This window comes from Phyllostomus discolor, chromosome 6, assembly GCF_004126475.2.
Source record: "Phyllostomus discolor isolate MPI-MPIP mPhyDis1 chromosome 6, mPhyDis1.pri.v3, whole genome shotgun sequence".
In the NCBI taxonomy this organism is placed as follows: Eukaryota; Metazoa; Chordata; class Mammalia; order Chiroptera; family Phyllostomidae; genus Phyllostomus; species Phyllostomus discolor.
Window position 1 is genome coordinate 125,311,780 of NC_040908.2, and position 12,027 is coordinate 125,323,806.

Consider the following 12,027-nt stretch of genomic DNA (forward strand, 5'->3'; position numbering starts at 1 on the left):
AACTGCTGAAAGCTCCCAAGGGGGATGTATTTCTGGGGTTAAGAGGAAAAGCTATGAAAGTCAGCCATAACCCACCTATTACCAGTAATACAAAGATGTGGTTTTAAGATGAAGATATAAGTACTTAGTCTCTAAGAGTCAAGAGTGGGTCCGAGTTATCTAGCTGAGGTGAATGTTCATGCCAAAAAGACAGAAAGGGTTGAATTTTGTGGCAGAAACATTCAGAATTACAGGCTTAATTAATACTTTGAGTGTTTAGTACATCACTCAAAATGTCAGGTTTTCTGTTAAGAATGTGTGGACAAATTGGAGCACAGGGAGAGATGGAGAACCTTGTTGGTTGTGTCAGTAGAGAAGGTACAGTGAAATACCACCAGAGTAGCTGTCACTGAAGTTATCTGCTAGAACAGTGACCTCTTTACTTTTACCCTTATTATTTCAGACAACGGATGGGGTTAGGCCTAATACGCTCTGAAGGTCCAGCCTAAAATGTCTTCTTTCCAGTGGTTAGGCCTGGGTGACAGCACCAAGTCTTCCTGTAACTACCACCCTAGTCAAGCCTCTGAGCCTTGAGTGATAGGCAGCCTGCTTGGGCCAAGTTTGACTTCACAGTAATTAATGGATATAAAGGAGCTTCCTACTTCTCATAAGCTCGGCCATTCTTAAACCGGATTTCCCTTTTTTAAGTTCCCAGAGAGGCCCAGATTTGACAACAATAAAAAATTTCCAGGAAATTCCCAGGTTTAATTTCCTAATCCTCCTCCCACATCAACCTTCTCCTTCACTCCACTCTCCACTTTTGCCCCCCTCCCACCCCAAGAGGAAGGAGGTTATCCTGGAGTCTAATATTCTTGGTTGAATGCTTGCACTCCTTTGGCCAGGATAGTAGTACATCTGAATCCTCAGGTCTTCTCCTTTGAGGCCCATTCAGGGCTCGAGGGGAGCACATGAGGGTAATATGTGATCCTGCCTAGCAACACAGGTGGTAGTGTTCTTAGGGTACCAGATTCCACAGAAATTTCACTTCTAGATATTCATTCTCCAAGCCCTGTAGGGAAGCACCATATTTTGCTGTGTATAATGTGCATTTCACCCAAATTTTTGAGGGAAAAATAAGGATACACATTATACACAGGTAGTACTAATTCCATACCTATATAAATGTTTTTAACTTTTAAGTTTATGCTTATGTGTTAAAAGTGTAACTCTAGAAAGCAATAATGATATCCATATGCAAAATAATGCCCTGGAATACAATAAGTGGTTTTGTTTCTAAATATAAGTAAATAAAAACTGAATTAAAAAATTAAAACAAGGTTTTTTTCCTGAAAGTTTGGGCCAAAAACATGGGTGCACACTATACTTGGGAGTGCATTATACATGGCAAAATATGGTAATTTTTCTCTAAGAAATACCAGGGGCTCCTTTATGGAAGATGTCATAACTCAATCACATTAGAGGCCAGTTTGGAATTTTAGTGTGCATGCCCCATATAAATCAACATTAAGAAAAACAAAACTTTGCTAACCAAATAAAACCCAGATTTAAGAGCTGGAAACATGGATTTACTGTCCCATGGAAAATGATCGTTTGTATAGTTCTCATTCTCAGAAATCTCAAGGGGAGGGAAAAAATCTGTTTACATATATTCATATAAGGAATTTTGTCTATTGTGGAAAACAAAGAGGGTTATCTGGCTCCTCAGCAAGTTCTGGGCTCCATTAAGACTGTCCATTTCACAGCTCTAGCTCCAGTTCTTAGAGATTAAGAAGTCCAAACACCTATGATAATGGGCACTGATGAGAGCTACACACTCTTTGGCTCCAGTTAAATCCCTGGTTTTTCAGATGTGTGGGAGCTGTGGATACTTGCTTCCTGGTCCTGCCGCAGCCCCAGAAGTAGCTGGTTTAGGAGCGTAAGATTGCTGTCTCTGCGAGGCAGGGGCAGGGGTGGGAGGCAGTTTCCTTTATACTCGATCACTGCCATCTTGGCCCGATCCTGCTTATTCCGATTAGGGATCTGTAGCATTCTCGTGTAGCCCCCATTCTGACCTTGGTACCGAGGGGCCAGTACTTGAAACAGCTTTGGGATCAAGTCTTTCTCCTAGAGGGGTAGAGTTATACAGAAGAGAGCAGAGTCAGGCACCAACGCAGAGACATTTAGCTTTTAGCATTCCCAAAGGTAGGGTCTCCAAATACACACTCTCAGACCTCCCCCACCATCTAATGTGCTAGAGTTGAAGTTAAATAGAGGGTTCAGATGTGCAAATTCTCATTCGCATCGAATTCAACCTATTTAAGGCACACATTTCTAATTCAGTTTACAGAATTTGTCCATACATGAGTGCCTTACCTTGGTTCTTCCCAGTCCCCCTTTCTGTGACAATCCCTCCCACTCACGGACCGAAGGATGAGATTTGGTGGCAGGCAGGGTGTACTTACTGTGAGCCAAAAGTCAGCCATGCGCATGGCTCGTTGGTTGGTGTCTCCCAGCTTCCCATAGTCGATGAGCTGCGAGGACAGAACATCACTGATCCAACCCGAGCAGAAAATACGGCACCAATCTTACTCCTCTAATTCCACTGGTCAAGGTTCCCTCGAATTCAGGCCACCCCTAACCTCGCACGCAGCCCTAACCGGTTTTCCATTTGAGGGGCCGGAGGAATGGGTTCAGCTCAAGATACCGGAGGATTCAGACTTCGGACAGGGCTTACCAGGGCGATTTTACTCCTTCCCCCAAAACTGTCAGGCCCCGCCCCCTCAGGCCAGACCCGCGGGTCTGTCCTCTGACCTTCTCAGCGTAGCCCCTCATCTCGTCCACACGCGCCCATGACGCCTCGATGCGTTCGTGTCGCACTAGTCCCGTAAGCAAGTTCCGCAACAGGTGGATGCGGGACTCGGGACCAAGGCCCAAGCGACGGAATACGCGGCCGTGCGAGATGGCCGCAGAGACGGAGAGCCGCATTTCTCCTTTTCTCTCCGACTCCGAGGAAGCCGGAACTGTGAACTCAAGGGGAAACTGCGCGGAGAGGCGTGATTGAGAGGACGCATGCGCTGTAGCTAAGTGCGTGGTGGACGTGTTTGCGCATGGGCATTAGAGTCTGCCTCGTTGGCAACCTCGGGGAGGGCGGAGAAGGTGTGTTGACCTGCTCCAGGGGAGGCGAGGCCTGTAGACTGCTGGCGCTGCGTGTGCTCCTGTCGGCTGGGAAACAGACGCCCCCTAGTGAGGGATGAGCCGGCCGTCAGGGTTCTCTAGTGCTGCATCAGGCTCTATTTGTGGCTTGTAGGGTGATGGGAAGCACCGCTGTGGGTCCTGCTGGGAAAACGAGTATCTGAGGGGACAGGCGTCTGGAGAGGCGCGCACTCCAGTAGACTGGCTGCCTTGCTCCTGCTTGAACGGTGTTGAGTCAGCGTGTAGGACAGACACCCCGACGGCGTCGTTTTTGACAAAATTATTTTTAGTCGTAATGGTGAAATGAAAGGAATAGCAATTATATTCAGTTAAGAAAGGCAAATGGTAAAAATTTTGTTGAGGTAAATACATCTAATTATGCTAAACAAAAATACAGCCCTCAAAGCAAAAGTAATAGATTAATACTTTTAAATTGCATTGATGTATTTTTAGTACAAGGAGAAAATATACCTATGCATTTATGTGTTAAAGAAACATACAGTAACATGATAGCTTCTTCTTTGGAACCTTAACGTCTGCATTAATAATGTCAAAATTGCTCTTTGGTACCGGTTGAACTGTGATTCCCACCACATCCTGAAAAGTATATGTCAGGTTCTAACCCCCCCACTCCTAATCTCTGCCTCCCTTCCAATATCTCAGAGTATGGCCTCATTTGGAAGTATGGTCATTGCAGATGCAGTTAGTTAAGGTGAGGTCGTACTGGACTAGGGTGGGCATCTAATCCAAATGACTTAACGTCTTTATAGAAAGAACTGAGGTGGAGAGACAGAGAGGGACGCGCGGAGTGAAGACAACCTTGTGAAGATGGACACACACTGGGAGAACCTGTGTGACCAGGAAGGCAGAGATCTGAGGCAGTTGCAAACCAAGGATCCTAAATGATTTCTGGCAAACACTGGAGCCTAAGAGAAAGGCATGGGACAGATTTTTCACTAGGTCCTTCAAAGAATGTATGACTCAACCAGCACATTGGAGCTATGAGAAAATATATTTTATTTGTTTTATGCTGCCCAGTTTGTGGCAGTTTTTTACAGAAGGACTAGGAAAGTAATGCACTCATCTTCACATATTCATGTTCAATAGATAGCATACTTAGAATTGTCACTCTATCTTCACTCATAGGTGACCAGAGAACACTTCTTAATTTTAATTTTGAAAAGTTTCTTTCGTTTGAAGCAATAAATAGCAAATAATTAGGAAAAATCTTAAACATGTACATGTTGGAAGAGATTTATATAAATCACAGTTCATAATAAATTCCAGAAATTACAATACTGTGTTTTGTTTTTTGGGGGTCAAATCTTATAGCTTTCAGTGATCTCCACAATTGAGAATTCATCATAAATTTCTATTAGTAAACATTTCTAGAATTTCCAGTCAAGATGGAGGCATAGGCAGACATGGCTCACCTCTTGGCACAACCACATCAAAATGACAACTAAATATAGAGCAACCATCACTTAGAACCATCAGAAATCAAGTTGAATGGAAGTCTGACAACTATGACAACTACAGAATTAAATTACATCCATCCAGATTGGTAGGAGGGGCACAGATGCTGAATGGGCTGGTCGCTCACCCCCACATGGTGGATAAAAATTCAGGAGGGATTTTTCAGGAGGCAGGAGTCCCAGCCCCACACCAGGCCCCCCAGACCAGGGTTCTAGTGCTAGGAAGATAAGTGTCCACAGCTTCTGGTTGCAAAAACCAGCAGGATTGAGTTGGTGGGAGGAATTTCTGGAGCCCCAAGCAGTTCTTAGAGAACCCACACATGGACTCATGTTCTCAGACTCAGTCTCTCTGAGCTCCAGCATTGACGTAGTAGCTTGAAAAGCACCAGTGGTATACACAGAGAAACTGAAGTGTATGGCATCAAGATGTGCAGAAGCTATTGTCCCTTTTCTAAACCCTCCCCCAAAAGAGCTGGCAAACTGGTGCCATATCTGAGACTCCATCAACCTGGCTAACACTGTTTGGTTGGCCTTGGAGATCCCCAGAGACTCCACCCAACCCAAATTATGGGCCCACCCAAGCTGCTTTTACATATGAATGGCTGGCCTAGGCTCATGCTTCACCACTTCCTAAATTCTGTCAAATCAGCAATAGCTGGGCTCAGTGAGCCCCAGGTATGGCACTAGAAGCAGCCAGCCTAGATCCATAGCTGGCTTCACCTGGGAATCTCCAAGCCCAGCACAAGTAGAAGTTATTGCAAATGCTTTATAGTTCAGGCATGGTGGCCCCAGGCACAACAGGTGGGGGCTGACCTTGGCCTGTACCACCCAGGAAACCCCAGGGCCAGTGCACCCCATACACAGCTACAGAGCACATCAGAGCACCACCACTCTACCCCTGCACAGCTGATCCTCCATGGAGGGCAGATGTTGGTGGTCAGTGTTCACAGCCAATCCTTGCAGGTGACTGGCCTGGGTAAATCTCTCCCACCGATCTGCCAACAGCAACAAAGGCTCAACTACAGGAGGAGGGTATACTTAGCCCACACAAAGAGTGCACCTTGATAGGGGAGGCTGTGCCACTGGACTCTACAGGACACCTACTATGTTAGGCCACACTACCAAGACATGGAGTTAAAGCAGCTCTACTTAATATATAGAAACAAACACAGGGAGGCTGCCAAAAAGAGGAAGCAAAGAAACATGGCCCAAATGAAAGAACAAAGAAACATGGCCAAATGGCCCAAAACTCCAGAAAAAGAGCTAAAATGAAATGGAGATAAGCAATCTATCAGATGCAGAGTTCAAAACATTGCTTATAAGGATGCTCAAGGAACTTGGTGAGGACCTCAACAGCATAAAAAAGATCCAGTCAGAAACAAAGGATACACTAAGGAAATAAAGAACAATTTACAGAGAAACAATAGTAGAGTGGATGAAGCCGAGAATCAAATCAATGATTTGGAATATAAGCAAAAACAACCAATGAGTACAAGAAGAAAAAAGAATAAAAAAAATGAGTATAGTATAAGTAGTCTCTGAGACAACCTCATTTGTATCATAGGGCTGGCAGGAGAAGAGAAAGCAAGAAATTGGAAATATATTTGAAAAAGTAATGAAATAAAATTTCCCTAATTTGGTGAAGAAAATAGACATGCAAGTCTAGGAAGCACACAGAGTCCCAAACAAGATGGATGCAAAGGGGCCCACTCTAAGACACATCATAATTAAAATGCCAAAAGTTAAAGACAAAGATAGAATCTTAAAAGCAGCAGGAGGAAAGAAGTTAGTTACTTACAGGGGAGTTCCTATAAGACTCTCAGTTGATTTCTGAAAAGAAACTTTGTAGGCTAGGAGGGACTGGCAAGAAATATTCAAAGTCATGAAAAGCAGGGACCTACAGCCAAGATGGGTATACCCAGCAAAGCTATTATTTAGAATTGAAGGGCAGAGAAATAGCTTCCCAGCCAAGAAAAAACTAAAGGAATTCATCATCACCAAACCATGATTATATGAAATGTTAAAGGGACTTATTTAAGAAAAAGAAGATCAAAACTATGAATAATAAAATGACATAAATACATATCTATCAACAACTGAATCTGAAAAACAAACTAAGCTAGCCAGAATAACAGAGACAAACTCATGGATACAGAGAGCACTTTGATGGTTGCCAGATGTGAGAGGGGTGTAGGGGAATGGGTGAAGAGGTGAGGGGATTAAGAAGTACAAATAGGTAGTAACAGAATAGCCACAGGGGTGTAAAGTGCAGTATAGGAAATGGAGTAGCCAAAGAACTTATGTGTATGACCCATGGATGTGAACAATGGTGGGAGAATTGCTTGAAGGAGTGGGGGACAGTGCTGGGTGGAGGGGGCCAAAGGAGAAAAATGAGGACCACTGTAATAACATAATCAATAAAATATAATTAAAAACATTTCTGAAAATCTTTTGCAAAAGTTGGGGAACATTAACATTAGCACTGACATTATTTGAGCCATTGCTTTAGAGCAGGGGTATCAAACTCATTTTCACCAGGGGCCATATCAGCCTCACAGTTGCCTTCAAAGGGCCAAATGTAATTGTAGGACTGTATAGATGTAACTACTCCTTAACAGTTAAGCAAGAGTTTGGTGCTGCCACTGGCTAGAAAGAAGTTGCTGGGCCAGATAAAACAAGGTGGAGGGGCTGGATTTGGCCTGTGGGCCTTGTGTTTGCCACTGTGCTTTAGAGGGAATGTCCACTTGGTGAAAATGTACAGAATCAGACATTGCCCTTCTTTCTTATTTATTTGTTTTTGGCCATATAAGACCATCATCTCTTGTCTCTTTTGGCAGTCTTCAAAATTTGATTCTTTTTTAAATGTCATTTTCTTTACGTTTTGCATAGCTAATGGGTTCCTCCACAATTCCTGTGGACTGGTGTTCAAGGGACAATTTTAAACCTTGTTATTTAACTGTATTATTTTGGCTGTTTGCTGACTTCATCTGAAACTTCACCTTCCTGAAAAAAGGTAAGTCAGAAAAGAAAAATATCATACAACTAGGATTGTTTATTTTAAAGTTACTGCTATAATAGCAGGGTTATGTTCTCCCACAAGGATTGGAGTCAGAAAATGCACCACAGGTGAGTTTGAAAGATTGTTAATTTTTGTGAATTTACTGTGAAAAGTAACAGAGATAGCTGGATTTGACTGTGTATCTGCAAATTAACCTCCATGTAGAATGAAGTATTTTTTAGCAGATTAGTTTAAGGAAGTTATAATATGAAGCCTACATATATAGGAGTTGTTCAGAACTTGGACCAACAAAATATTTTTGTGTGAGGATTATTGCATCACTAACACTGCTAGCATTGTGCAAAGTGATAAGAATCAGATGGACTTTTAGTTAGCTTTATTACTACTTTTAAGTTTTTTACAGATGTTTCACCTCCTTATGCTTATGCTTGCATCAGGACAGGCTGCTTCCTCCTTTCGACCCTTGGTATCCTGTGCCTCTGAGTGTCCAGCTGAGCCCCTAGGGAAGATACTCAGATGGATCTGACAGTTCTGGGTGAGTCAAGAAGTGGAGTAAACCTGACAAAAGTCTAGTTTGAGACTCTGAGGAGCTGTTGGTAGTGACTACAGTTCTGGCAAAGGCGAGGAAAGTGGTCCCAAGCAATGGTCTGGGAGGCCTGTAAAGAAGAAAGATCCCAGCCTGTAGAAAAATAAAATGTCATAGCTTCTGCTGAGAGAAAGGGGTTGGACCTGTCCATGCTGCTGCAGAGAACCCCTGTCTGATGTGCTATAATAAAAAATGTAAATTTGTTCTTAAATCCTGGCTCCTGGCACAGAGTTCATAAAACCCTTGGAATATTCTCAGTGATAGGGATAAAAGAGCATTTCTTTTGTTATTCATAGAAAGTCCATTTCAACCATACCTCAGTTTATGCTAATGAGGTACTCTAGGAGGATGGAGACTGGTTACCAGAAGAATATAACCACATAATTAGAGTGATTAGGGGGTTGGAGCTCTCAGCACTTTCCTACCACCACTTCCATGGGAGAGGTTGGAGATTGACATAATCACCAAAGACCAGCGGTTTAATCAGTCCTGCTTCCATAAAAATGCTAAACAGCAGGTTTTGGAGAGTTTCTGGGTTGATGAACACATTGAGTTTCTAGGTTGATGAACATATTGAGGAACACATAGAAGGTGTAGTATGCTCAGAGAGGGCATGGAAGCTCTGCAGTCCCTCCTACATACCTTGCCCTATGTATTTCTTCCATTTGGCTGTTATTGAGTTGTAACTTTTACCTAAACCAGAAACAGTGAGTAAAGCACTTGCCTGCCACTCTTGCAAATTATCAGACTTGAGGAGAGGATCATGGGAAACCCCAATACATAACTGGTTGTTTAGCAGCATAGGTTGGCTTCCGAAGTAGGGGATTAAGCTCTTGACCTATAGGGTGACGCCAACTCCAGGTAGTTAGTGGTAGAATTGAATTTTAGGGCACCTAGTAGGTGTCCACAGAGAATTGGTGAAGTGCTCAGTGTGGAAAAGCCACATATTTGGTGCCTGATGTTGTAAGCAGAGAAATAAGCTCTTTGTTTTACCCTGAATGATGGCATCTTATTGTGCAGAAGCCTCCATGAAGCAGTATCCTGGGAGCCAGTACAGGGACACCAGCAAGTGTTCAGTCAGGGATTTAGTGGTGATGGTGGGAAGCAACTGTCAGTTGGACCTCAACCCAAGTTTTGGTTCTATTTCTGAAATCATGAAGGCCTAGAAGTGTAGTGACTGGCTCCTTAAGATCTTAAGATATTATGTGTCTGCTCTCTCTCTCTCTCTCTCTCTCTCTCTATATATATATATATATATATGCAGGTATGTGTATATGTATGTATATGTACACACACACACACACACACACACACATATATATAAATTACTCTCAGGTCAGGGCCTTGAAACCTCTTTAGATCCAACGTTCTGAGAAGGACTAGACAGAGACAGAGCCTATCTTTGGTATCAGATGGAGTTACAATCATATTAGGATCAGTTAAAATGAGTTTTCCACAATTGGAATCATCACTAGAGTATTGATGATAACAATAAATAAAACACATTCCAAGTGGAAACAAGAAAACTTATAAGTGGTTGAATTTAGGAAAATAAGTTCCTGATCTATATGCAACTAAAGTTGAGGTGATCCAGGGCTGTACAGGGGCATGGAGTTTGGATAGAAATAATGATAACCTTCTATGGTGAGGTTTCCCTCTCAAAATGATGACTGGCTATTTCCAACTTGGCTTGTGTTCTTCATGTGGTGTTCTTTTCCTTCTTTGCTTCATTTCCTATGATTATTAATGAGATGAGCTGTCTGCTGCTGAGATTATAGGTCTTTCAAGGTCAGAGGGCTCTGACTCATGTATCCCATTTACTGTCCCTCTCTGTCACCTCCAACCTAATGCTGTTTTTTGTGCTAATGTCCTTCACTGCAGGTTTATAAAAAAAGTAATAAATTTGATTTCTTTTTTTGAGTGTGTCCTTTGATGATTTCACTTTTACTTACAACAATTGTTTATCTTCTCTCTTGGGAGGAAAAAGGCAAGGAAACAGACTTTCCCCTAGAGCCTCCAAAAGGAATACAGTCCTGAGAATAATTTGTGTTTTGTCCTATAAGACCCAATTTTGGACTTTATACCTCCTGAAATGTAAGATAATTAATCTATTGTTTTAAACCGCTAGCTCTGTGGTAATTTGTTATAGCAGCAATAGGAAACTAACAGTGGGTTTCACTTTGTACCTGTCAGAGTACATTGCACATAACATGTGCCCTGTGAATGTGTATTGAATGAATGGTCAATCTTCCAAAATATCTCATTCTTAATTATGATGATGGGATTATAGAAATAAATAAGGATATTTCTGTGAGAATTCCAGGCCAGTATCATGTGCTGTGACCAGGCAGATTTTTTTCCAGACCAGGCAGTTTTCTTCCAATCTCTCTCCCTTTGATCTTCCAACCTCCTTCAACTTTCTAGGTGAAACTGGAGATCAAGTGAGAAGAGCACTGTCTTTGTAGTCATCAGATTGCATGAAGTTTGGGATGAGGATGTGGATGAAGGTGGCATGGTTAGGACTTTTTTTCAGTCCACAAGAGGCATTCATTTGTCGAGAGGGAGATTAAAATTCTTTATAAAGGATATGTATGAAGAAAGAAGTCAGTGTCGCAGGTTCGATTCCCAGTCAGGGTACATGTCTGGGTTGCAGGCCATGACCCCCAGCAACCGCACATTGATGTTTCTCTCTCTCTCTCTTACTCCCTCCCTTCCCTCTCTAAAAATAAATAAATAAAATCTTTAAAAAATAAAAAAAAAAGAAAGAAGTCTGAGGTAATATTAATCTTTGTATACAAGATGGATTTGGCCATGCTTCAAGTTGAGGACTCAGTCATAGAAATTTAGCACATCATGGTCAGGTAGAATGTGGTCCTGGGTTTTTTGTTTGCTGTGAACCCAGTGGGCTACCACAGGCCTCCCATAGCGAATGAGTTCACTCAACTGTCAAGTAGTATGACAATAAACTCAGGGGTTGTGCAGCAGAATCCTTGGTGTAGCGTTAGCAACTCAGGAACATTATTATCCCTTCCAAAATTTTAGACCCAAGTTAACTAGTCAATTCAGCAGTGGTATCCTGTAGAATGGTGAGCACTCACAAAGAAGAGTGCTCGAGAGACCAGCAGGTGGCAGCCACCACAACAGGAAAACCTTTTTAAATGTCAGGAGATTGCAGGAGCACACTTTTCCCACCATGCTTTGGGAAGAGAGGCAGGGGAAGGAGAGGCTGTCTGAGTGATTATGCCTTACTTTTTCTAATAGAGACCAAACGCTTCCTAAAAGAATATTTAAATTGTCAGATTAAATTACGTTTAAATTAGACTGCGACTTATTTTTTTTTCTCCGGCTAACCAGTTGATAGGATTTGGGAGGGATATTAGATTCTACACCAAAATACATCATCTGAATTGTAATGTGCTCTTCTGCAGAGTCAGATTTCTTCTTGGTTGAACTTTTCTGAAGAAGAAAAAAGCATCAGAGAGGTATTTACCTTTCTCTCTTCCTCTCTCTTTCCCCCATCCCTGTTTTCTTGTCTGTCTTTGAGTTTGGAAAGTTGTTAGGGAGTTTGAACTAGTATCTATAGCCTATTTGCTCTTGTGCCATTTTCCCTTCTCTCCAATGCTCTCCAGACAGGAAGGTTTCTAATAAATACCCTCATTTAGCAAAACTTTACTGAAAATTCAGTGCATATCAGGCCCTGTGACAAATACAGTGTATATAAAGAAGAAAAAGCTGGCCTTTACCTGCGTACAGAGAGCAGGGGAAATAGGCATTTA

The 12,027-nt window shown here is 42.3% G+C and overlaps 1 protein-coding gene across 1 annotated transcript; it reads right to left on the minus strand.

Annotated features, from left to right (window-relative positions):
- Positions 1 to 51: 51 nt before the first annotated feature.
- On the minus strand, positions 52 to 3,027 carry MRPL17 (mitochondrial ribosomal protein L17). The gene is made up of 3 exons (XM_028517130.2): positions 2,791 to 3,027; positions 2,442 to 2,510; positions 52 to 2,103 (listed from the first exon to the last, which is right to left on the minus strand). The coding sequence occupies exons 1-3, from the start codon at positions 2,962 to 2,964 to the stop codon at positions 1,828 to 1,830; spliced, it is 519 nt and encodes a 172-aa protein (XP_028372931.1). The 5' UTR covers positions 2,965 to 3,027; the 3' UTR covers positions 52 to 1,827.
- Positions 3,028 to 12,027: the final 9,000 nt, after the last annotated feature.

What these genes read in the sequence shown, in the direction of transcription:
- MRPL17 (XM_028517130.2), bottom strand. Translation starts at nt 2,964, where the DNA reads ATGCGGCTCTCCGTCTCTGCGGCCATCTCGCACGGCCGCGTATTCCGT. An exon ending in TGAGGGGCTACGCTGAGAAG is followed by an intron (nt 2,511 to 2,790) that starts GTCAGAGGACAG and finishes CTGTCCTCGCAG; the next exon opens with CTCATCGACTATGGGAAGCT. An exon ending in TGGCTGACTTTTGGCTCACA is followed by an intron (nt 2,104 to 2,441) that starts GTAAGTACACCC and finishes CTACCCCTCTAG; the next exon opens with GAGAAAGACTTGATCCCAAA.